We start from the raw sequence: 22,655 nt of genomic DNA, 5'->3' as shown, positions 1-22,655 counted from the left end.
AAACAAAAAATGATAATAGTAATGATTTTTAACCCTGCCTGTAAAATGGAAAGATCTATCATAAATGCGAAAAAGTTATAAATTTTAGAAGTTCAGATAAAAGTTCCCTCTTTTCTCGATGGACTAATACAGTCAGAAATTATATTAACACATTGCAATTTGTAACTGACCCCCTCCCTCCACCCATGTCGTAAATCACGTACATACGTTATTTCGTCGCGCACGTACCTTACCAACAACGATTTTGAATTTTGAACTGTTGTACAAATATACATGACATTATATTTATTGAATCACTCCTGGCAGATTCGCCGTGTTCGTGTTCGTATTCCTAAGCAATTCTCATAGCTACCAGCATTCTCTACGGTGTAAAAGGTAAGTTTTATTTTGAAACAATGCCTTTAGAAATGAAATGGATATTTCTACCTTTACCATGTATGTCATGCTTAATGCATAGAATATGCAAATTTAATTTTTGCCGTCGCGTCGTTTTTAGACCCTTTTTTATTAGAACAATTATGATTCAGCTCATATAAATGGTCTACGACATTAAGAAAGAACAAAATTTCCTTTCGAAAGTGTACAACCCAACCAAAGTATGTGTTGATTCCTCGTGGAAAATGTAAAATCGTCATCATAGTTATCTATGATTCTACGGCGATCCAATAAATCTACTTATTAAGATCTTGGAAAGATGAAATATCAAATAATTGAAAACATAAGAAGAAGTGAACTTTTGAAGTTGTGAAGTTCAACATTTGGAAGATGAAATTTCTAAGAACTTCAATAACCTATTATGCCAGATTTCAAGACGTTTTCAACACTATGCTTGTCGGGTTGTTTCTATGATATTTGTTCAAATCAACATTCTGATAGGGTTCTCTCAGGGAGGATAGGCCTATATACACTGTTAGAATACAGAAGGTTTTACAGAAGAAAAATATGTTTAAAAAAACCCCAGATATTTTACAGAAAGAAATAACCAAATCAATCTGTAAATTGTTTTAACAGGAACGATTTTCTACAATTTTTGTACAAACAGGTCTGTTTTAAAACAGTGGGAAACATGTTTATTACAATAAAATTTGTAAGTTTACATACTTCAAATACCAATTTTCTGTAATCTTACACAAATGCGCCGTAGACTACACAGTACAGTAAGATTACAGGTGTTCTCGAGATTTGCTGCAGGAATTTTAATTCTGTTGAAGGGATGGTCCAGTCTAGAGATATTTATATCTCAATAAATAGAGTAAAATTCACAAAGCAAAATGCTGAAAATTTGATCAAAATTGGAGTTTTAATGATTTGCGTTATTTCGGCGAAACAGTTCGAGGCATGTCTTTATGAATATTCATTAGGTGGGCAGATGACGTCTTATCCCCACTTGTTCTTTTAATCCTAATGAAACACCTTATTTACACATGTATGAAAAAATAAACTTTCATGTAAAAACTTTAGAAAAGGGAAAGTGGGGATGTGACATCATCAGCCCACCTAATGAATATTCATGACGATGTACATATAACAGTTTCACAAAATACTGATAAACTTGAAAATTCAGTAACTTCATTATTTGTTATCCGATTTTGATGAAATTTTCAGCATTTTGCTTTGTGACTTTTATTGTATTTTTTTAGATATAAATATTTTCAGCCCAGATCATCCCTTTAAGTAGAAATTTTCTAACAGTGTACTCTCCTGCCCATAACGCAAAGTTGGGGGGGGGGGGCATTACAGAGATGATAACTTTGATTGTCATTATAAAAGGATATTGTACCCGATATTCGGAATTGAATGTCTGATCTACTTTGAAAAGATCGTTTTTGAAATAAAGATGAGTGGATGCAAAAAAGGTGGTGTGGAAAGAGAGAGAGAGGGAGGGGAGCGATGGGAAGAGAGAGGGAAAGTGAGTGAAAGCGATAAAAATAGAGAGAGGAAAGGGAGAGAGAAACGACAACAAAAGAGTGTGACTCGCATGTAACTTTAACAGCTCAGTTTACTCTTGAAATATACTTCTGATTGCTGTGATAGTTGACCAGAAACTACATTTATCATGATTTTAATCTATCATCAGATGAACGAGGTTAAACATTGATAGAATATGCAATCACAATCAAATTATGTTTATTGAATTATCAATATTTATCTTCTTCTACTATGCATGACCCATACCATGATTGCTCCTATAAAATCAATGTAAATATAATAATACACTACTTTCAAGAATCACAAGGTTCAGATTAATATCTCGCACCATTTCGAAATACTGAATACAAAAAATCCCTTAGCACTAAATATGGGAGCTGCAAACATGATGTAATCGGGCGTGAAAATGACGGAAAGAGCATGTAGTTAATGTCGCCTATACTACTTTGCCTAACTTAATCTTAACTTATTTTGATTTTGTTGGCGTTACTTAAGAGGTACATTTGCTAATTTGTATCCTCGTCTCATGTTTGGCCAGTTTAAAAAATAATGTCATATTCTTTATTCAGGCCAACGCAATTACCCCCCCCCATAATAAAAGCAAATTGTATAAGTGTACCAGAATGTTAATAATAATAACAAAAATAATAATATGCAACATTTATATAGCGCTTAATACAAATGTTTCTAAGCGCTGCATACTATTACCCCGGCTTTAGCACGGCTACCCTGATCGGGCGCATCGAGCATTATATTAACCATAATTCTTTATACCCAGTTCCCATCACTGTCGCGAACCACGATGTAAACGTCGTACTTAATCGTGCTGTAATCGTAGTGATCTTATCAGATCATATCAGATCATATCAGATAAATCTTGGCAATCGTATTGATAGCAGAGTATTTTTAAATTAAAAAAAAATCACGATCTGTTACGACATTGGGAACGAGCGAGTTGACGTACGATCATGACGGTAGTGGCAGAGGGAACAACTTGTGGCTATTAGCTTGGAGGGTTGTGGCTCATTCACCTCACCCCCTTTCAAATAAAAAGAATGCTTTGGAGGAGATCAGTGGGTGGATAATGTTGTAATGATATACTATCACATCAAAGAAAATTCAGGTTATTCTTTATCGTATACATTTTCTTTTTTCTTCTACAATGGAAGAAGCGTGCTACACTGTTAAAAAAAACCCTGATTTTACAGAAAAACCCAGATGATTTTGTAAAAAGCCATAACAGAATCATTCTGTAAATTCATAAAACAGAAATTTTTCTGCAATTTAACAGAACAGGTCTATTCAAAAAGGGGAAAAATGCTGTCTTATTTAAGGAAATTTGTAAGATTCCATACACCAAATACCAATTTCCTGTAAGATTACGCAGTCTGGTAAAATTACAGGTGTTCTCGAGACTCTGCTGCAGGAACTTCTTTTATTTCAAGGATAAATTTTCGAACAGTGTAACATGAAATTCAAATTATTGATTTTTAAAATAAAATCTTATGCAACAGGTCAAAGGTGAATCTCGATATAGAGTTCGTAAAGACTTGATAACTTATACATTTACATGTACGCTCTAAATAGCCTATAATAACAAGAAGAAAATATCAACAACAAAAGTCAACAATAATTCAACAAACATTCTCAAAGCAAAATACTGTGACTTTTGCGAGGCTAGCTCTTCATCATGTTGAAATGAATACCCAAGTGTACATATTATCTGATCATCTTTTGTGCATACATATTAAATGTTTTATTGTTCGATTTTTCTTCCCATTTATCCGTCTAAAATCTACAGGTACAAGAGTGTCTCAAAATGCCAAATCTAAGATATAAACATATCATGTGCAACTAGCTTTCGAAAACGCCGAACTTACTCTTTTGAGATCAACGAGTTCATCCAAAAGAAGCATTATATACTACAGTACTACGAGAATATGGCTGCCAATACTACCGTCCCACATGCTAGCGTACGCGGCAAATTCAAGGCGAGATATGACCTGCAGAAAATGAGGTTTGAAGTGGAAAGGATAAAAACATTTAAAACATGGAGCAAATCATGTCCGATTCGACCTGCCCCTCTTGCGAAAGCTGGCTTTTTCTACGTTGGAATATTTGACTTAGTGGAGTGCTTTTCCTGCAGAGTCCAAGTTGATAAGTGGGAAAAGGGACAAACCGCTAAGGGTCGACATGAAGAGAAGAATTCACTATGTAAGATGGTGAAAAATGAGGAGAAGTTTAATATTACGATTGAAATGTGGAATGAAATGAAGAAGTCCCTTCAGTCAAAGAGTGAAACTGATGGAGAAGTGGTAGTGGATCCATCCGATACCAGTAACTTGATCACTCCAGATGATTATGTAGACGCTTTCTCTGGAACATCTTTCTCTGGAATGTTGTCATTAGCTAAATATCCGGAGCATACAGGGGAACTAGATAGACTTGACACCTTCCGTGATAAGTGGTCAGACGAATTCAAATTGCCCTCCTCAGCCTTAAGGTGGCTGGCCAACGCTGGATTTTTCAAAGATGGTATGATGATAAAATAATAGAATATTAAAACAATATTTTTTTATTAATACATGGTATGATTTTCAATTACTTGCGATTAATTACCTCCTTTTATAATGAATTATGGGCGTCACACTTGATTTGAAGGTTTTGGATTTTTTTTTGCTTTTTTGGTTGTTTTGATTTGTGTGTTTGTTTGTTTGTTGTTGTCTTTTTCTGTTTGGGGTGCCTATATACCCTGTCACCACTCTAGCTAAATTAAATCGTTATACCTTGTTATATTGCTATCACTCCTTCCCCCAATCAGGGACTACTACTTCTACTTTCCGGAAGCATGTATTACAATTACTTTAACTGTTCATCTTTGCAGGTCCTGGCGACAGGGCTAGATGTTTCTATTGCGGTGGTGGTGTTGAATGCTGGGAGGAAGATGATGAACCTTGGTTTGAGCATGCAAGAAACTTCCCTACATGCACATGGCTTCTTGACATGAAGGGCGAGGACTTCGTCAATGACGTACAGGTCAGTTATGGATCTCAGTCTCCATTGATATTTCGTATTCTCAATTTTGATCGATACCATTGGTTCATTTGAACTTTAATATATTGTAATATAGTATTGTTTGCAGCCCATTGGCTGAATTTGTTAGGTTCTTGATGAAGACGTTCATTATCATTCCCAACTTAAAATGCGTTAAACTAAGTCTATCCCGAATGGTGAATTGTATGTTGCTGGTATAACATACTGTTTTATTGATTTAACACCCTCGTCTTTGTTATTGTTTTTCTTTTCTGTTTGTTTGCCTAGCTTTGAGGAGTCTATAGTGATTAGTATATTGATAATAATAGACGATTTTCTTGACTATTGTGGGCAATCTCTCCACAATGTTTGTCCATGTGTTAATTTTATGTGGTCTTTGTCATGTATCGAATGCTTTGAAAATTACAAATATATAAAACTATCTGTCCATGATTTATCAATTTTAAAGATTTAAAGACCTATGACGTGTTTCACAGGATTACTTAAAGAACAAGAAAACACGCGAGGAAGAGGAAAAGAATTCCAAAGACACTTCAACTGCTTCTGCGCTTAATCACCAGAACGCTCCTGCGTCAGTCCCAAACGAGACAGGTAATGATGCTCATGGTAGGAGTGTGTGGTGTTTAAATGTGTTGTTCCAAGTCAATATGCACCCTACACATAGTGCTAAATAAATAAATCCAACAACAATGATGTTAACATTCCACCTAACAAACTCAAATACAGATATACTTTTAAATCAAGTAACAGAAAAAAGATTGTTTGATGCATTAAAGCCTGTGTATAGCTTTGGTAAAGGGTCAATAATGTGATTGATAATCGAATATCATCTAATATGACAGTCTTACTGAAGCGTAGAGACCGTTAGATATTTTTCCAACTGCACTTCTCTGAGAAAATTTCAAATATTCAAATCTTGGATATATAGCGCCCTCTCTCGGCGATGCTTGTTTTAAATTTAAAAAATGGGCATTCAAGCACTTATCTTATAAATTTAGTGATTAGATATCCAAAAGTTACAGACAAAGAACATATCTTGAAAGTTTCAGCCCATTCCATGATTTGGAATAGGATTTAATTGAAAGACAAAAACACACAGATATTTTAATTTGATCGGGTGACCCGATCAAGTTAAATTTCCATATAAAATCGCAAAATTTATCCTGTAAAACACATTTTCATTTCATATCCTCCACATCATAACTGTTATAGGGCATATCCATTCATATTAGCTAGCAATGAATTGGAATAGTGATAGGTGCATTTGGGTGGATTTACCAAAACTATACACAAGCTTTAAAGGGACATCATCAGAAGGTTGATTTCAATCAAGATTGTTCAAGATTTATATTATATACATAGAAAAGTACTTTAAGGTGTTTTGATGCTAAGACGCCATTGTAATATTGATTGTTTGTTCAAGGTAATCGGATTAAAAGGAAACAAGCTTCTACAGAGTAAAGTTTAATATACCCTTTTTCAGATCAAGTATCTGCGAACGACTTAGTAAAGATGATGGACAGCCCAACAGTGAAAATCATTCTCAAGACGGGTTTCGACGCAGCCCTTGTATGCCGCGTCCTCGAGAAGCAACTGCGTCAAACAGGCATCGACTTCTCATCTTCAGACAACTTCATCAAGGCTTTAGAGGCAGCAGAGAAGACCAACCCGAAATCTCCAGTGCCAAATATTGAGATGCAGGTGAACAACAGTAACATGTGTACTATTGGTCAAAATGTATAATTGTTGGTTAAAAAGTACAAATTAATACATTATGAAAATAATACAGCTTTGAAAATAAGGAAATGAATGAAAGCTAATGTTTACATCATAACTAAGTAATATGGCGAACATTCAGAATGATCCATAGACCTTTCTTTGAAGTTTGATACTCAAATATTCCAATATTGAATATAAATTGCTTTTGTTGTACAGTTATATTGAAAATATAATTATGATAAATATATTGAAAATAAGAGAAAAAGCAAGAATAACCAAATGAAAAAGATAACTAATAATGAATAATTTACGTCGCTCATAGCAAGCTTGCAAATGATGAAATGTCTCATCAAAAGCAAGAAATTGAAGGAAGACAATGTCAAGACTAAGGCATTTTCATTTAATTACACAGATGCAAAGGCTTGCTGCCTTTGAGCTAGACGGTGGTCACAGACAGGATCAGTCACATAACACTCGGTCAGATCAAAACGGCTTCGGTACTTCAAGATCTTCAGTTGTTAATCGTGAGTAAAACTTTTTAGAATGGGATGGAGATGGAACGCCTACATTCTCAGCTTCTGAATATGGCGTTTTATCCATTGCAATATTTACTATGCCTACGCACACTGACTTGAGATAACAAAAGTCGTATAATAGACCTAAAAATGTGTCCTCTTTTCAAATCATCGCACGATTTTGACAATCTGGAAACAAATCTATTTCCAACTTAAGGAATAGTTCTATAGATAGTTTGAACTTCTTTTATTAATTGAAAGCAGGTGCACACCACGAAAAAAAGGTTCTATTTTTCACCCCTAGACTGATACAATAACAACACCCTTTAGGGTGCAAGTTTCCACCCTCTTCACCCTTTGGGGTGCAAACTTGCACCCAAAGTGTGCTGATAATCAGTCGGGTGCATCCCTAATGGTGCAAAAAATTAACCCCTTTTCAAAGTGTGTGGTGATTGATCAATTAGACATGTAAGACAGCTAAACATTTTGCATTATTTAAAATATTATTGAGAGGTCATCTGCTCAAACGTCTTATAACAAAACCCATCTCCTCGACATTGCAGAACCCTTGCCAACCTCACCACGAACTCTCTATCCACAGACTGCTCGGAGTGCATCCTGCTTAACCTGTAGGACGCAAGATGTTGCTACCAAATTGCTTCCATGCAACCATGAAGTGGCTTGTCTTCAATGCACCCGCGTTGCTGTCAAATGCCCATCGTGTGGCGTACACATTACCAGCTATCGGCGAATTGCATTTGACGTTTAGCGTGATACGATAGAAAGTTAAAATATATTTCAACACGGTAAGGTTTTTGACAGCCGAGTTGAAATCAAAATGAAATATTAATACATGAACATGTAAATAGAGTCTTATTGCATGAAATTTCACAGAACGCTGAAAATCGAAAGCTATTTGTTACTTCGAGTCATAGACTAATTGAACTGACTTTTGCTGGCCAAGTTAGCAATCAGTTTCCATTACAAGATTATAATTCAACTTCATAGACTTACATCAGCAAAGTTTGATAAATTATCGAATATGGATAATCTACTGCCATTCGTATAACAAACCTACTACAGTGTAAGTAAAGTAGAGTGGTTTGATTTGTACATGATCTTTTCTCGTCAATGTCTCGACCTGCAATCAAGCAAAAATCAAATCCTTAATAAAATCTAAATATATCAGAACTACAAATTATAAGGATTTGATCGAGAAAGGCGTATTAAAGATAGATCAATAATGATCATGCGAAATAGTTCAGAAACTGATAAAGAATTCGGGTTATTTGAATTTTTCTACTCCCCATCCATCCACTGGACGTCATGTCACTATACTTTTGATTTTATTATGTACATACATTTACCTTGTATTGTTTTTAACATTGTGATATGGAAAATAAATACCAATACCAAGGCGCAACAAACTGGTGTCTTTATCATCAAGATCATGGCGGCTTAGATACAACCGAGATAGTATAATACAAAGTACGATTGTTTTTTATCAAAGAATGAAAAATATCACCAAGTAAACAGGTTGCAAAACGTGGCATGAATCTTGTTCATGACTAAAGTAGTAATCCATCCATTAATATATTGTTTGTTTATCAGATTTTCTAAATATTTGATAAGCAATTCATATGAGGCCAGAGGCTTGTTGGTATCGATTTATGACCAATTCAGGGGTAGGTGTCACGTTTTTCTTCGCATAGATCGTCACGCACCTTTGTATCCAGTATATTTGCTGTAAAATCGTGACACCAATCATTAACCAAACGAGCTGCAAATAACAACATGAATCTCACGAATGAGTAAACCCATGACTTCGTTGGTTCATATATTCTCTTGAATAAGGAATATAAATGGGACCAAGATTTTAAGTGAAAAAAAAATTGAAAAGGGGTCATATTTTACCACAGTGTTTACCAAGTTTACCACGCATTTACCAAGTTTACCACGCATTTACCACAGGTTACAAGCAACACTTTGTCTAGGTTAAAAGGTTAGCTAGCTCATTAATTAACCTGTTCCCTAAATTACTCTCACATGTTTTATCCACCTTTAAATATTTGATTGTTGACAGTGATGATTATAGGAAAATATGGAATGAAAATATTTAATTTTCTTTATGCTTTATATACGGCTCCTTATTTTTTCTTTCGTTTAGTAATTTCATTATGTTTTCATCGTATTGCATTATACCATTATCTTGTAATGCACATGTACAAAGAAGACTGGGGAGTTGTGGATGCAATGAAATAATTCAAACTACGATTTTAGGTATCATGCGACAAAGTCCTTGTACATGCAAGTCCTTCTTCTTTTTATATTTCATGATCATGAATTACGGTGCGTTTTATAAGTTTTTGAGGAGAATATAGATATTTGGATATATTTTTGAAACATGAATTATTTATTTAAATTAATGATTTCCATTAGATGTTCCAACTGATTTTAATTAAATGAAATACTTATCTTCTCGTAAATCAAATTTGAAATTCTAGACTTTCTACCGGCATTCATTACGAATCGTCTTAGATTGTTATGTTGTTCCATTTAAAATCGATTGATTCGCTATCTATTTAATATTGAACTGTTCAAATAAAAAAAGTTAATGAGAAGATAATATATTCTTGAGTAACATAATCAACCCAATTATTATGTTTTAGAAATGACTCACATGCAATCTGAATTTTTTTTATCGCTCTGGTTTTGTGAATAAATGAAATTATGTGTACCCAAATTTTGATTTCTCTATTATTTTATTTCAACAGGAATTTTATGATTTCTGAGGGATCTAATGAAGACCCAGCTTAGGTTCATGAACGGGTTGCGAAACTGGAAGAATACGACCGCAACCAATTAGCGGCGTGCAGCCATACTTCAATGAGCAAAAATGACATTAGACTAAGGTTTTATTCAAAAAGGAGTTAAATCCAAGGGAATTAAAATGATAAAAAAACATAACAAAAATTGTAATTCAATTTTTAAAAAATGTTAACATTTCAAGTTATACACATAAGAAATTGAACATTGCTTCTCTAATTCCATACGTTTTTCTCAAATATAAACAATATCGTATCACGTCATATAATATCAGTTCCATGTTCAATTCTTTGTAATGCAGCCATACAATCCTTTATTCCAACCCATAGACCTTAGCCCTTGATTTAAAACACAACTCGATAAACTTTATTTTGTTTGTATCTTTGTATATAGTTCTTGTGTTCCTTTGCTTTTTGTATCTGTGTGTATTTTACATGTAGCAGAGCCCTATGGGAGAACAGTGTAAGTCACTGATGAGGCTACCCTGGATAAAATCAAGACTTGATGATGACGATGATGATAGTAGTAATAATACTACTACTAATAATACTACTACTACTACTACTACTACTACTACTACTACTGATAATAATAATAATAATGCGAATTATAATGAGAATAATAAAGAGAATAAAAATGATGATGATAATGATTAAGCAGGATAAAAAAAATCCTCTGTAATTGCAGGTTCATAAACAAAATGTATAGAGGTATTACTTTACAATTAAATATATCCCCTAGCGGAAAATATAAATCCAGCGGTCCAAATAATTTCATATTACAAACCCCAATATTCAATATCTGTTTATTATACTGCAGCCGTATAATACCTAACAAAAAATAAAAAGAAAACTATAGTTTCCCCACCACAGTAAAATGTAGGCAGGTATTTAAAAAAAAAATGGAAGCAAATACTATGCATGCACTCTTAAAATGTTGGGCAACATACTGTCCACACAATTAGTTTTAAAATTATCCAGCAGTTCTCAATTAATATTGTGTAGTCTTCACCCAAAGCTAGTGTTTTAACCAATTGTTGAGTGGACAGTATGTTGCCAACATTTTTAAGAATGTGGTGATATAGTTGATTTCTCCCAATATTTTGTTTATTGCAGGGGCGGATCCAAACTCTTGTCCCTAAACCGGAAATTCTGAGCAGTTTTTATATCATGAACAAAGATGAGTATCCAACTAATCAATGCGAGCCCGAAGCGCGAGCCGAAATTTTAATATAGTAACGTACGTGAAAAGGGACTTAATAATAGGATCGACTGTTTTTAGTGATTAATGAAGAGTGTACAAGTATCATCAATTAAATAATGAGAGTGCGGAGCACGAGCTCAAAATTTTTGATATTCCGACCTGAAAACTGGACAGTCTAAGCGTGTTTTATTTAAATAAATAACAAGCTGTGTGTCTCAAACAATAAAGTGCGAGCGCGAAGAGCGAGCATAAAATTTTCATATACTCACATGATAAAGGGACATTTTGAGAAATTTTGGTAAGAATTTCCAAAGAGGATAGGTATCTCACAAATAAAACAATGCAAGCGCGCAGCGCGAGCTGAAAGTTTTGATATATATTAACAATTTTTGTAAATCAAACAAAATAATGAACGCTTAAAATGCGAGCTAAAATATTGTGTGCAAATTGATTTCAGAATTGGATATATTAAGTGCCATTTAATCCTCTTGAATGACATTCATTACACAGGCAATTAATGCAAGCGCGAAGCGCGAGCGAATTTTTTTATATAAAGTCTATTTTCCAATTCTTCCCCTCACCTTTTTCTTGTTTCCTTTCGGGGTCGGGCCGGCCGTTACGAGGCTGTAAATTACACATCATAGGTATAATATCTCTTTCTTACTTTTCTTTCTGTTTTTCATCGTTTCGATGAAGTTAAAGAGTACACTTTTTTTGCAGGTTGCCAAAAAATAGGGGGGGGGGGGCCGGCTCGGCCCCCTCCTGGATCCGCGCCTGTATTGTTACCCATCTCATTTGGAACCCACTAGATCTGGCGTGATTTTAAACGCTCTATAACTTTGGTTAACCTGAATTAATGAAGGAGAATAAGACCCGGATGAAAGCACAAAAATACATTTAACTTAGAAACACAATTAAGTAACAAAGAGTTCCTGGATGATAAAAAGCGGTTGTAGACGACGCTAAAACTGCATATAGTTATATAGATATTCCAGAGAGAAAAGGGAGAGAAGAAACAAATAAAATACTAAAAAGGAGCAAAAAATATCTAAAATAAAGAGGGTGTAAATGAACGAACGAAATTTAGCAGTATCGCATCAAATATTTTTGTCATGAGAGTTAAGTTTTCGTTGTTTGATTGTTAAAGAGCTCCAGCCAAAACGTTTATCTAGGTGGGTTGGCAAAAAATAGATCATGATCTTGCAGGAAATGAAATATATGACGTAATGCATCAGATATAGATTTCGCAATTATTTTCCAGTCGGGTTTCCAAATCTTTGTCGTAAGGGTCTGATATCACGTTCTTCTGATCCAATCACGACCCTACATTACATCACGTGATATCCAATGTAACGGGCGTCAAATATTTACTTTACGCACGGCCCAGAAATTATATCTATAAACAGAGATATCGAATCACTCTACGTTGAGCATTGAGACGCAAAGACGCAACATACATCAATTGTTAAAACGGAGAGACGTTGCAGATAGATAGTAAGTGTGGCATTATTTTGATTTTTACAATTTTACATCTAAATGTATTTTTATGCTCATATTAATGTATGTATTTCAGTTTACCATGTTTACAAGGAATACAGTTGAACTAAAATACTAGCATTGAACTGAGTCGGTGCACTAATTGTCTTCCACAATGTTATTCTGCATTGCTTTTTTCGCATGTTTCAGTGTGGTCGTGTTTCAGTTATGATGTTGCGTTTAATAAGCAATCAGCAAGCAAAATGTCACTGGTAACATTTCATGTGCACTGAAAAAAATATAAAAGATAATTTAAAAAAATGAAAAACGGGATTTCAATGATAAAAGATGATGCTGATATACTATAAGAAGATGTAAACAATAAGATCAAAATTTAAAGAGAGACAATCCTTATAGAGAGAGTGGTGAGAGTTGTTATGAAAATATTTCATATAAGATATTATAATTTTCATTTTAGGTATCGTAAGATTATTTCAGGAATATAAGAAAATCATTTATTAAACGATCAATAATAATGATAGTACAAAGTATTAGGATGCCTTAAGGATTACGCCGAATGGTAGACAGTCAAGAGTTATCACAGATTATCTAATACGTGTAGGCTGGGTATTTCCATCGTGACGTCACTAAAATTTGCATACAATAACAATGAATAACGTGGTCTACAACCAATCAATTCCAAGCTTCATATCAAGCAAACAATAGTTTATTTGCCTTTATCATAGATCATATTTCTGACATTATCAACAAGGCAAGTCTGTCTTTAGCATGATAATATTTTTACTTTTTTAATTCATTTAACCAAACGGCAAATATCCAAGGCAGAAGACGAAAATCGATTTGTGGTTCAAGCAGAGAAAGCAGTAATAGACAAGGTAAAAAAATATACTGTACATTATAATATAGCTTTTCGAGATTTTTTCAAATATGTTTCAAATAATTATCATTGAGACTTGAGAGGTCATACTTATTGTGATGAATATGAAATTCAAGATATTGTTTCTTTAAGAAAAGAAAATTTCTGATTGTTTTTTATCATTAGGAATATAATATAATTTTTAATATATGTAACGAACGAATGGGATATGAGCAGGTTGGGCAAAAAACAACAGTTATCAGCACCTGAGAAGAGTTCTTTGATTTAGAATCCATGGTGCGCACATAATTTATAGTTCACTTTCGATACACTGTTAAAAAAAACGTGATTTTACAGAAAATAAACAGAAGATTATGCAGAAAGCAATAACAGAATCATTCTGTAAATTCATTAAACAGGAACTTTTCTGCAATTCAACAGAACAGGTCTGTTTAAAAAGGGGAAAAAGGGTGTTTTATTCAAGGAAATATGTAAGTTTCCATACACCAAATACCAATTTCCTGTAAGATTACGCAATTCGCTAAGATTACAGGTGTTCTCGAGACTCTGCTGCAGGAACTTCTTTTATTTTAAGGATAAATTTTCTAACAGTGAAGTATACTTGGTGATTAAAATGTACAATCTTTATTTTTTAATTTGTTTTAAGATTATTAACAATAGCAAGGACTTCATAATACAATTTGTGAAAGAGAGATCTATATCCATGTAAATAGGAGTCGAGTAATAGTCATATGTCCATACTTTCTGACGAATCCAAAAATGAATTGTAGTATTTTTGATTGGTAAATTGCCAATTCATCTTCTGCTAATTTGTCCACTCATAACATAGCCTACCTTCATTTATTCTAATGCCATTCCGTCTATCACTATTTCGTCTCACATCCATTTGGTCTAATAACCATTTGGTCCAATTATCTCTTCGTCTAAACACCAGTTCGTCTATGACAATTTTGTATCATAACCAATTGGTTTAATACTCATTTTCCGATCATTATGCCCAATTAACATTTAGTGTGGATTGTAGACGAACTGATGGTAGGCCAAATGAAAGTAGACGAGTTGGTCATTGGACGAAATGGCTTTAGACAAATTGGAAATAAACCGTTTGATTGACTCTCACTAAAGGCATGGTCACACCGCCCGAGCGTTGTTGGAGCGGTTGTGGAGCGGAGAGAAAAAAATCATCGCCGCTCGCTACCGTTCACCATTTTCGATTTCGATGTTGTTTTTTTTTGTCTTCGATTTTTGTTTTCGATTTTTCCCCAATTTTGTGAGCGAAATTCGACCCTCTTTCCCTACCGCTCCACGGCCGCTCCAACAACGCTCGAGCGGTGTGACCAGCCTTAAGGATTACTGGGAGGGCGCGTCGTGGTCTAGTGGTTCTGACTCTCGCGTTTTAAACAAATGGTCGTGGGTTCGAATCCTAGCCATGGTGTGTTTTCCTTCAGCAAGAAATTTATCCACACTGTGCTGCACTCGACCTAGGTGAGGTGAATGGGTACCCGGCAGGAGTATTTCTTTGAATGCACTGGGCACCGGTGAGGGTAGCCGAGCTGAAGCCGGGGTAATAATAGCAGCGGTTTGTATCCTCAGGCAAAAAGCACTTTATAAATCCAGCCTTTATTATTATTATTATTATTATCATTCTCACAATGTGACACAATCAGAGAGAGAGAGAAAAAAAAATATATGCCTATATCGCTTACCGTATTCATTAGTAAACATATTATTTTTTTTTTAATTTAAACAGCATAATGGGAAGAAAACCGAAATCACAAGAAAGTACGGATTGGGAACAAGTCGGAGAGGAGGTAAACTATTGTTTTATTATAATACTATATAATATAGTCATCAGCAGTAGTAACAGTGTTATCATTAATGTAATTGCAAGTATTATAATTGCTAATATTACTATGATTACTATTGTGATTGTTATCATCATCGTCATGACTATCTTTTGTCTATTATTAGTGTCATTATTTTTATCATTATCACAAATTTCGTTATTATTATCGTTATTAAAACTTTTAATACTATTATTGTTTTTGTTGTTTTCATTATCATTTTAGTAGAAGCAGCAGTTAGTAGTAGTAGTAGAAGAAGAAGTAGTAGTAGTAGTAATAGAAGAAGAAGAAGAAGAAATAGTAGTAGTAGTAGTAGTAGTAGAAGTAGAAGTAGTGGTAGTAGCTGTAGTAATAGTAGTAGTATAATACCAGTAGTAGTAGTAGTAGTAGTAGTAGTAGTAGTAGTAGCAGTAGTAGTAGTAGTAGTAGTAGTAGTAGTAGTAGTAGTAGTAGTAGTAGTAGTAGTAGTAGTAGTAGTAGTAGTAGTAGTAGTAGTAGTAGTAGTAGCAGTAGTAGTAACATTCATGTTATTGTTGCAATATCTATTTAGTAATCATCATACGCTTTTGAATTTTTTTCAGGCGATGTTGGAGGCCCTGGATTCAGCGCTATTGGCTGTACTAGATGGAAGGATGCAAAAGCAAGACTACTATTTCAAGTTCTGCACTGCTGATTCCAATGAATATGTTAGTCAAATTTCACTTTGCCCTAAATACCGTCTAATCCTGAAGATTGATACTCAACGATTTTTTAAGGAATCGTACCTTGGTTTTTATACGGTATAGGCCTAGCGTTGTAAGGTCATACGTATGTTTTTTTTTTTAGTTTACGTCAATTTAAACTCCTGAAATATTAATCGTATTACATAATTATGATTTATTTCTTTGTCAGACCATTTTAATTATGTGTAGCAATTCGTAGTCGCTATACGATCTACGATAGTTTTGTAAAGCACAGGATCATTAATTTTTGTAGTTGATTGTAATATGACTATTTATATCGAGGCAACATCACTAATCGAAACATGCCATTTTTATTCCTGAAAGGCTGGAAGCTGTGAAAGGAGATCAAGTAGGAGTCGGAAACTCAGTAAAGAGGTTAGTAGATTCCTGACTTTGGATGCTTTTTCTTGCAATAATTTCAGAAATTGAAAAGGAAAGTTGACACAAGTGTTTTTAATAAACGGCTAGTAAAATACAAGTTTTTCGGAATATGTATTTATAATTATTATACATTTTTATGGGATATGATTATCCAAAGACGTATAATTTGCGTTTTGTCGAAATAATTCCAATAAAGGTTTTATCGCATATGTAAACGGGATGTCTGTACTGTATCATCTTTTGGAGTATAGATCACTACCAAAAAGTGTAGGACCTAGATCTTAGGCTTTAAAATGATATCGGATTAATTCTTATGTAGCATTAACACTTTCCTTGGTGAATAATACACATTAACATCTCTATACTATATTTCGTATGTGTCAGTGGAAATGTTTACCTGGTATGCAATTGAATACGAGGTGATATTCAAATGCCTTTCCTTTCAACCTACAGATGCTTGAGATGGTGAAATTAGCATTTGAAGCAGTTGGAAGTGGATCTTTAAAAGAAGAAGGCTATTACTTCGAACTCACTACTCCTTATTTCCAATACAAAGTACGTTGTCAAAATTGATCAATAGAGTTATATTTTAAGCTACCTCTTTAAATGGAAGCTCATGCCATCTTCTTGTACCCCTTAATATAAATACTTCTCAAAAAAAACCTGTGACTTACAAATTCGGGTATCCCCTGTCCCTCTTTTTTTCCCGCCTCTCTTTTTCTGCATTCTGTACTTTTCGAAGAGTCTTGTCTTGCAAATGGAAATTAGGCCTTAGAACCCCATTATTTTTACAAACCCTAAAAGGATATGTACGCAATAAACAAATTATAAATTGAGATATTGAGAAATGTTTATCGTTAAACTATTTGGGATAATTATGTCGTACAAATTTAATGCTTGGCTTAAAGTGAAAATGTTTTTAATTATAATTGAATGACAATATTTTTTTAATGGGTAAATTGAATGCAACGATGAGTGTAACAATCCAGCTATTATTATTATAATTGCATGCATTCTTCTTCTTCATCTTCCAAATAATAATATTAGTATTATTATAAATATTATTTATCTTATTATTATTGTCATTACTTTTATTATCATAATTGCTATATCATCATGCTTTTTATATCAAAACATTGTCTTTTTCCAACAGTCAGGCTGCTATCCACCGCATCAGAATGATCAAACGACATGTTTTAAGGATCCCCTAGGGCCTGAGTCCTGCAGAATTTCGGTAAGGGTAATCAAATGACGAATCGCAAAATCAATAGTAATCAAGGAAGGATGCATTACAAACATAAATATCGCCTGGTCTTCGGGTGCTTTAAGCTCTTTTTTTATACGAAAGACTGAAATATAGGAAGCCAAATAATTATGTATCACAATCGCTAACCAATTACGTTATACACACATTTCGAACTGTTCTATGAACATGATGAAACTTTTCACCGAAATGGTTTCACTCTCTCGCCTCTAGTTAAATAGAATAAACAACATGCAATAGCCAAATATAATAGCTCCTTGTTCAGACGATGTATTCACAGCATTATTGGGTTATTTATTATTATGACCAATATAAAATGATAACAGAACATATTATACTAAATTGCAATACGCCTTCGTCTAATTTCAATATTAACTAAGCTGACTTAACTCGAAGTTCTCTTGAACTAACTCACCTTGTCTTGTAACTTGAATTTCTATTGTTTTAAAGTCACATTAACCACGCCCTTCATTTTGAAAAAAGAATCAGTTGTATCGTGTATCTCGAATGCTACTTTTACAGAGTGTTTATAATGATGTATCATTATATTATTTAAATTTGTTGCTAAGAAAAATCTCTATTGAATTAAAATTTGAACAAAAAAATAATGTAAGACTCTGGCCTGACCAAGAAAGTAGATATCCAAAGGGACAATTGCAGAGAAAATATACTTGTGTATCATTATGAAGATATGATTATTGCTCAAAGATGTAAAAATAAATAACGTCCGGATCATTGTATGGAATGTTTTTTTTTTTTTTTTTACTTTGTAATATGAATAACCACAAAACATATATCATAATATGATTATTACACAGGATTACAGCTTACCAGTTGGGTCACAGATCAGGAACTTTGTGAACGATCCATTACCGTATCAGCTAACATGGAAAAGGGTAAGGTTTCTAAAAGGTCAAGTCCGATATGTAAAAGACACAAACAAAATAATCACACTTCTAAACATTTGATTAAGATCGGATGTTATAACGTATAAAGAAGTGTATTTTCGTGTATATAAAAGGAAGATACTTAAGGTATCCAGCTATACATATCATACACACAAGGATTTCAGATTACCATTTCGCAAAATTGCCGTTTTATTATCTATATTATCATATCATGTTTGTCTATTAGACGTCCTTGACCACCATGAACATCCAGATTTACATCCCTTTCCCATCACATTTTCTTCTTATCAAATTCCCCAGAAGCCGAACAGACCCATGAACGGCATTACCATCACATTGTCAACATCATGGTTCTCTATTCGATTGTTCCTGGTAATTTCCGTGATGATGGTACATGCAACACCTTCAAGTGCCATGGAGGAACCACCCTTGACACTGACTGCCGGGCAAAGTGGCGTCATTCCGTTTGGGTGCAAGAACAGACAACCGTCTGCGCCTAAATACTACACCGTCAAGTTCGAGGACAAAGACCGTCCTTTCTACATAGATGGATTGTTTGACACCGAAGGACTGATGTCACCGAATCAAGCTGGACGATTTAACGTGGAATATGTCGAGAACGACAGTGAAATGTCTATACAAATCAATATAGCTTCTGTTTCCGTCGAAGACCAGGGAACATACGTCGCAATACTCATTGTCCATGGGAATACACTTGAGTCTCATACCATGAAAAGAGCTGTCTTTATATTCATTCCCCCCGGCCCGGCGATTTGCTTTATAGGGCCCAGTGAAACTTTACTTACACGGTATACGATTCATTGCCATTCCAGACGTGGAAATGGTAATCCCACTCTTAGCTGCTTTCAAAAAGGCGACAAAATTCCATTTTTTTACAATAATGCCGGTGAAGAGGGCGATTCTCAGGTAGTTCTCAGACGGAATTTTTGGTTCATGGATATAGACAGCCCAGTATTTTGTTGTTCTCATGACCAAAGCGATACTATTACTCAATCGTTATGTAACCAATACAGATTTCCCTACAAATACCCTGAAATTAGCACTACTCCCAAACCACCGAAAATTACTACGGAAATTGCGCTGATAATAAGTTCCATATCCAAACCAGATAAAAACATTCCTTATCCTTCGTATTCGGGATGTGATCGGAATAGTAACCAGTCTGCTCTTATCATCTCTCTTGCCGTGCTTTTCACTTATGCTTGCATATCGAATCCTTAAAACAGCCTCTCAATGAAAATGAAGTTCAAGTTTTGTCTCTGTATTTTCTTTCAATTCACATTACCAAAATGACCGATCTAGACAACAAAGTTCGATGCACGTTTTTTTTTTATGTCTGATTGGATTTTTTCTTTCTTTCGGTGGGTTTTATGGGATTGCTATTTTTTCGAACAAATATAAAGGAAATTTACATAAGAAGGAGATTATAGTCATGATTCTGCAATGCACGATAATTAACAAAATTTGAAACAGTGAAACCGATTCATTCATAATATACATGTAGTATAATTTTAACACAACTATATTATGATTATTCAAAGTTAAATCATTGAAGAGAATCGTAAATAATTATAATTGTTTTGCCAATCAATTATGCGGTGATGTTTTGTGCTTTGGATTTATGCGCATCAAGCTATATATCTGCTGTTCAAAAAACCACACGTCTGTTTTATCATGATGATAATGAGTACAACAATAATAATAATATGAAACATTTATATAGCGCTTAATAAAAAAAAAAGGTTTCTAAACGCTGCATACTATAACCACGGCTTTAGCACGGTTACCCTTATCGGGCGCTTGAGTATATTCAAGGAATTCCTTCCTACTGGGAACCCCATTTACTATAACTCGGCGAAGAATGGCGAATGTAGATAAACGCCTTGACAAAAGACGCGAGTGTTGCGGTGGGATTTGAACCCCGGACCTTGTGGTTCATAGTCCGGAGACTCTCCACTGAGCCACAATACCTATAAAAGTATACCCATGGACCTACTACTAGTACTCTGTACGTCCTTGGTATACCCATTATCTATATCCAAAGTGTAACTGAATAAAAAAAAATGACTCCACTGAGTTACCGATACCATAATAAAGAAGGGCAGTGATGAATTAGAAATCCCTTACTTGAATACTCTGCAATATAGCAATTGTATCTGCACTTATATTTCTTTTTATTTGGTGACTTGTTGTTTCGTTCTATATTTTTAAAATTGGGTTTAGTTGGTTTCAAAAGCACACATCTTTTGAAATTCTGTTTTACGCTACATGCTCTATCTATGTTTGATGAATCAAATTGGAATTTAGCTGAGATGTACATATCAAGGAAATGTTATATCAAAGGCAAAATAAATGTATATATGATCACATTCATCCTCCGATATGTAATTTGTTATCATAAAACATTTCATTTAGTTGTGTGAAAAATTTGGGGGATTTCGAATATACCTTATTGTTAATATTAAGCAGTAAGAATATTGACAACATTTATGAACTATATATGAAATTCAATGAATATTCAATTGCTTTATTTTCCAAAGAAGTTTTCATTATCTAAACTTTTTGATTAATTGTGAACATCTCAATTGTTTTATTTTTAAAGAATATACCAGGGACCCGTCTTACAAAGAGTTGCGATTGATCCGATCAATCACAACTATGGACGGCCAGGAACATCAAAATCTTAAATGAAAATCTATTCACGATATTTTCTAGATAATATGTATATAAATTCATTCTCTTGAAGATTCATTGTGATTCTCTTTGCTTACGAAGAAGATTGTGCAAACTTCCTGCAGAAAAGAATAAAGTATGGATGGATTTCCATACAGTTGAGATTGATTGGATCAATCGTAACTCTTTGTGAGACAGTGCCCAGATCTGACATGGTTTGTACACGTACATGCTATGTCTTTATGCGCATTTCGACTCTAAAATTTTTCAAGTAAAAACTCACAAATATCATGAAAATGTAAAATAATTCATCTTTGAAGATATTAAAAGTCAGCAGTTTGTAAAAGCTTTATACCAATTACAGCCTTTTGAAATTAAAGACGTCTTGTTTTTTGTCTCATGTCGTAATGAAATTAATTAATATGAAATAATAACTGTAAAGGGAGGCAGGTCCAGGATTTTATGGGAACACAAAGTGATGGCCGATTTCATTTGGGAGATATTATCTAAGCTAAAAAAAAATTAAAAAGAAGTGAAAATACGATAATTGATTATCATAAATAATGTGAGAGATTCTATAACAAATTTCTCCATGATGGGTTTACAAGTACAACAGAGTGCATTTTTCATGTTTCTAATCTCTTTGGTGCTCTACTCCCCCCCCCCCCCCCCCGATTCACATCTGCAACGAATGAAGAAAGTTGAACGAGAGCAACGTCAGCATGCTTGGAAATTTACCACGTTAATATCTATGACTCGTGTAAAATTTGAATTATGAAATTGATTACTGAACTTCAGTTATCTAGGGTCCAAAATACACCATTGTCTTCCTAATGTCAACACCGTTCGAAGATAGGAATGGAAAAAAAATTATGAAAGAGTAAACAAGAATAATGATAGATAATCGAAGGTTGAAGAAGAAAATTAAAGATAGCATCTATATGCCTAATAATGAGAGATGAGAAAAGAAGTGAAAGAGAAGGAGAGAGTAGCAAAGAGATAGTCTACACTCTGGGAAAAAGTTTGCCCAATTTTTGGGTAAAATGGGAACATGCATGTTTGTTGGTAAAAATTTGCCAACTGTTTTGTAAGTTTTACTTAATATTGCATTGAAATTTACCCTTCAAACATGCATCTTGCCTAATAATGGGGAAAAATTACCCAACAAACATGCATGTTGCTTTTTCTACCCAATATTGGGTAAATATTTACTCTCTGTTTT

The 22,655-nt window shown here is 34.0% G+C and overlaps 3 protein-coding genes across 3 annotated transcripts; all 3 read left to right on the top strand.

The window, feature by feature from the left end:
- The first annotated feature begins 312 nt into the window (after nt 1-312).
- On the top strand, nt 313-6,444 carry LOC121412461 (baculoviral IAP repeat-containing protein 7-B-like). Its single transcript, XM_041605273.1, has 5 exons — nt 313-375; nt 3,731-4,464; nt 4,814-4,965; nt 5,460-5,574; nt 6,407-6,444. The coding sequence occupies exons 2-5, from the start codon at nt 3,870-3,872 to the stop codon at nt 6,442-6,444; spliced, it is 900 nt and encodes a 299-aa protein (XP_041461207.1). The 5' UTR covers nt 313-375; nt 3,731-3,869.
- A 25-nt stretch (nt 6,445-6,469) lies between these two features.
- Nucleotides 6,470-7,234, top strand: LOC121412460. Its single transcript, XM_041605272.1, has 2 exons — nt 6,470-6,684; nt 7,115-7,234. The coding sequence occupies exons 1-2, from the start codon at nt 6,496-6,498 to the stop codon at nt 7,232-7,234; spliced, it is 309 nt and encodes a 102-aa protein (XP_041461206.1). The 5' UTR covers nt 6,470-6,495.
- A 5,418-nt stretch (nt 7,235-12,652) lies between these two features.
- Nucleotides 12,653-20,050, top strand: LOC121412531. The gene is made up of 8 exons (XM_041605323.1): nt 12,653-12,740; nt 15,371-15,431; nt 16,046-16,150; nt 16,511-16,561; nt 17,021-17,122; nt 17,721-17,801; nt 18,650-18,727; nt 19,040-20,050. Exons 2-8 carry the CDS (start codon nt 15,375-15,377, stop codon nt 19,979-19,981), a joined length of 1,416 nt encoding a protein of 471 aa, XP_041461257.1. The 5' UTR covers nt 12,653-12,740; nt 15,371-15,374; the 3' UTR covers nt 19,982-20,050.
- The last annotated feature ends 2,605 nt before the right edge of the window (nt 20,051-22,655 follow it).

Source organism: Lytechinus variegatus, chromosome 4 (assembly GCF_018143015.1).
Source record: "Lytechinus variegatus isolate NC3 chromosome 4, Lvar_3.0, whole genome shotgun sequence".
Taxonomy (NCBI): domain Eukaryota; kingdom Metazoa; phylum Echinodermata; class Echinoidea; order Temnopleuroida; family Toxopneustidae; genus Lytechinus; species Lytechinus variegatus.
The sequence above is the reverse complement of the archived record's forward strand: the minus strand, read 5'-3'. Positions and strand labels throughout refer to the sequence as shown.

Excerpts from the sequence above, each read along its gene's own strand:
- LOC121412531 (XM_041605323.1), top strand. The coding sequence starts at position 15,375 with ATGGGAAGAAAACCGAAATCACAAGAAAGTACGGATTGGGAACAAGTC. Across the intron at positions 16,151-16,510 it reads CTGCTGATTCCAATGAATAT|GCTGGAAGCTGTGAAAGGAG; the intron begins GTTAGTCAAATT and ends TATTCCTGAAAG. Across the intron at positions 18,728-19,039 it reads ATCAGCTAACATGGAAAAGG|AAGCCGAACAGACCCATGAA; the intron begins GTAAGGTTTCTA and ends CAAATTCCCCAG.
- LOC121412460 (XM_041605272.1), top strand. The coding sequence starts at position 6,496 with ATGATGGACAGCCCAACAGTGAAAATCATTCTCAAGACGGGTTTCGAC. Across the intron at positions 6,685-7,114 it reads TGCCAAATATTGAGATGCAG|ATGCAAAGGCTTGCTGCCTT; the intron begins GTGAACAACAGT and ends TTAATTACACAG.
- LOC121412461 (XM_041605273.1), top strand. The coding sequence starts at position 3,870 with ATGGCTGCCAATACTACCGTCCCACATGCTAGCGTACGCGGCAAATTC. Across the intron at positions 4,966-5,459 it reads ACTTCGTCAATGACGTACAG|GATTACTTAAAGAACAAGAA; the intron begins GTCAGTTATGGA and ends CGTGTTTCACAG. Across the intron at positions 5,575-6,406 it reads GTCAGTCCCAAACGAGACAG|GTAATCGGATTAAAAGGAAA; the intron begins GTAATGATGCTC and ends TGTTTGTTCAAG.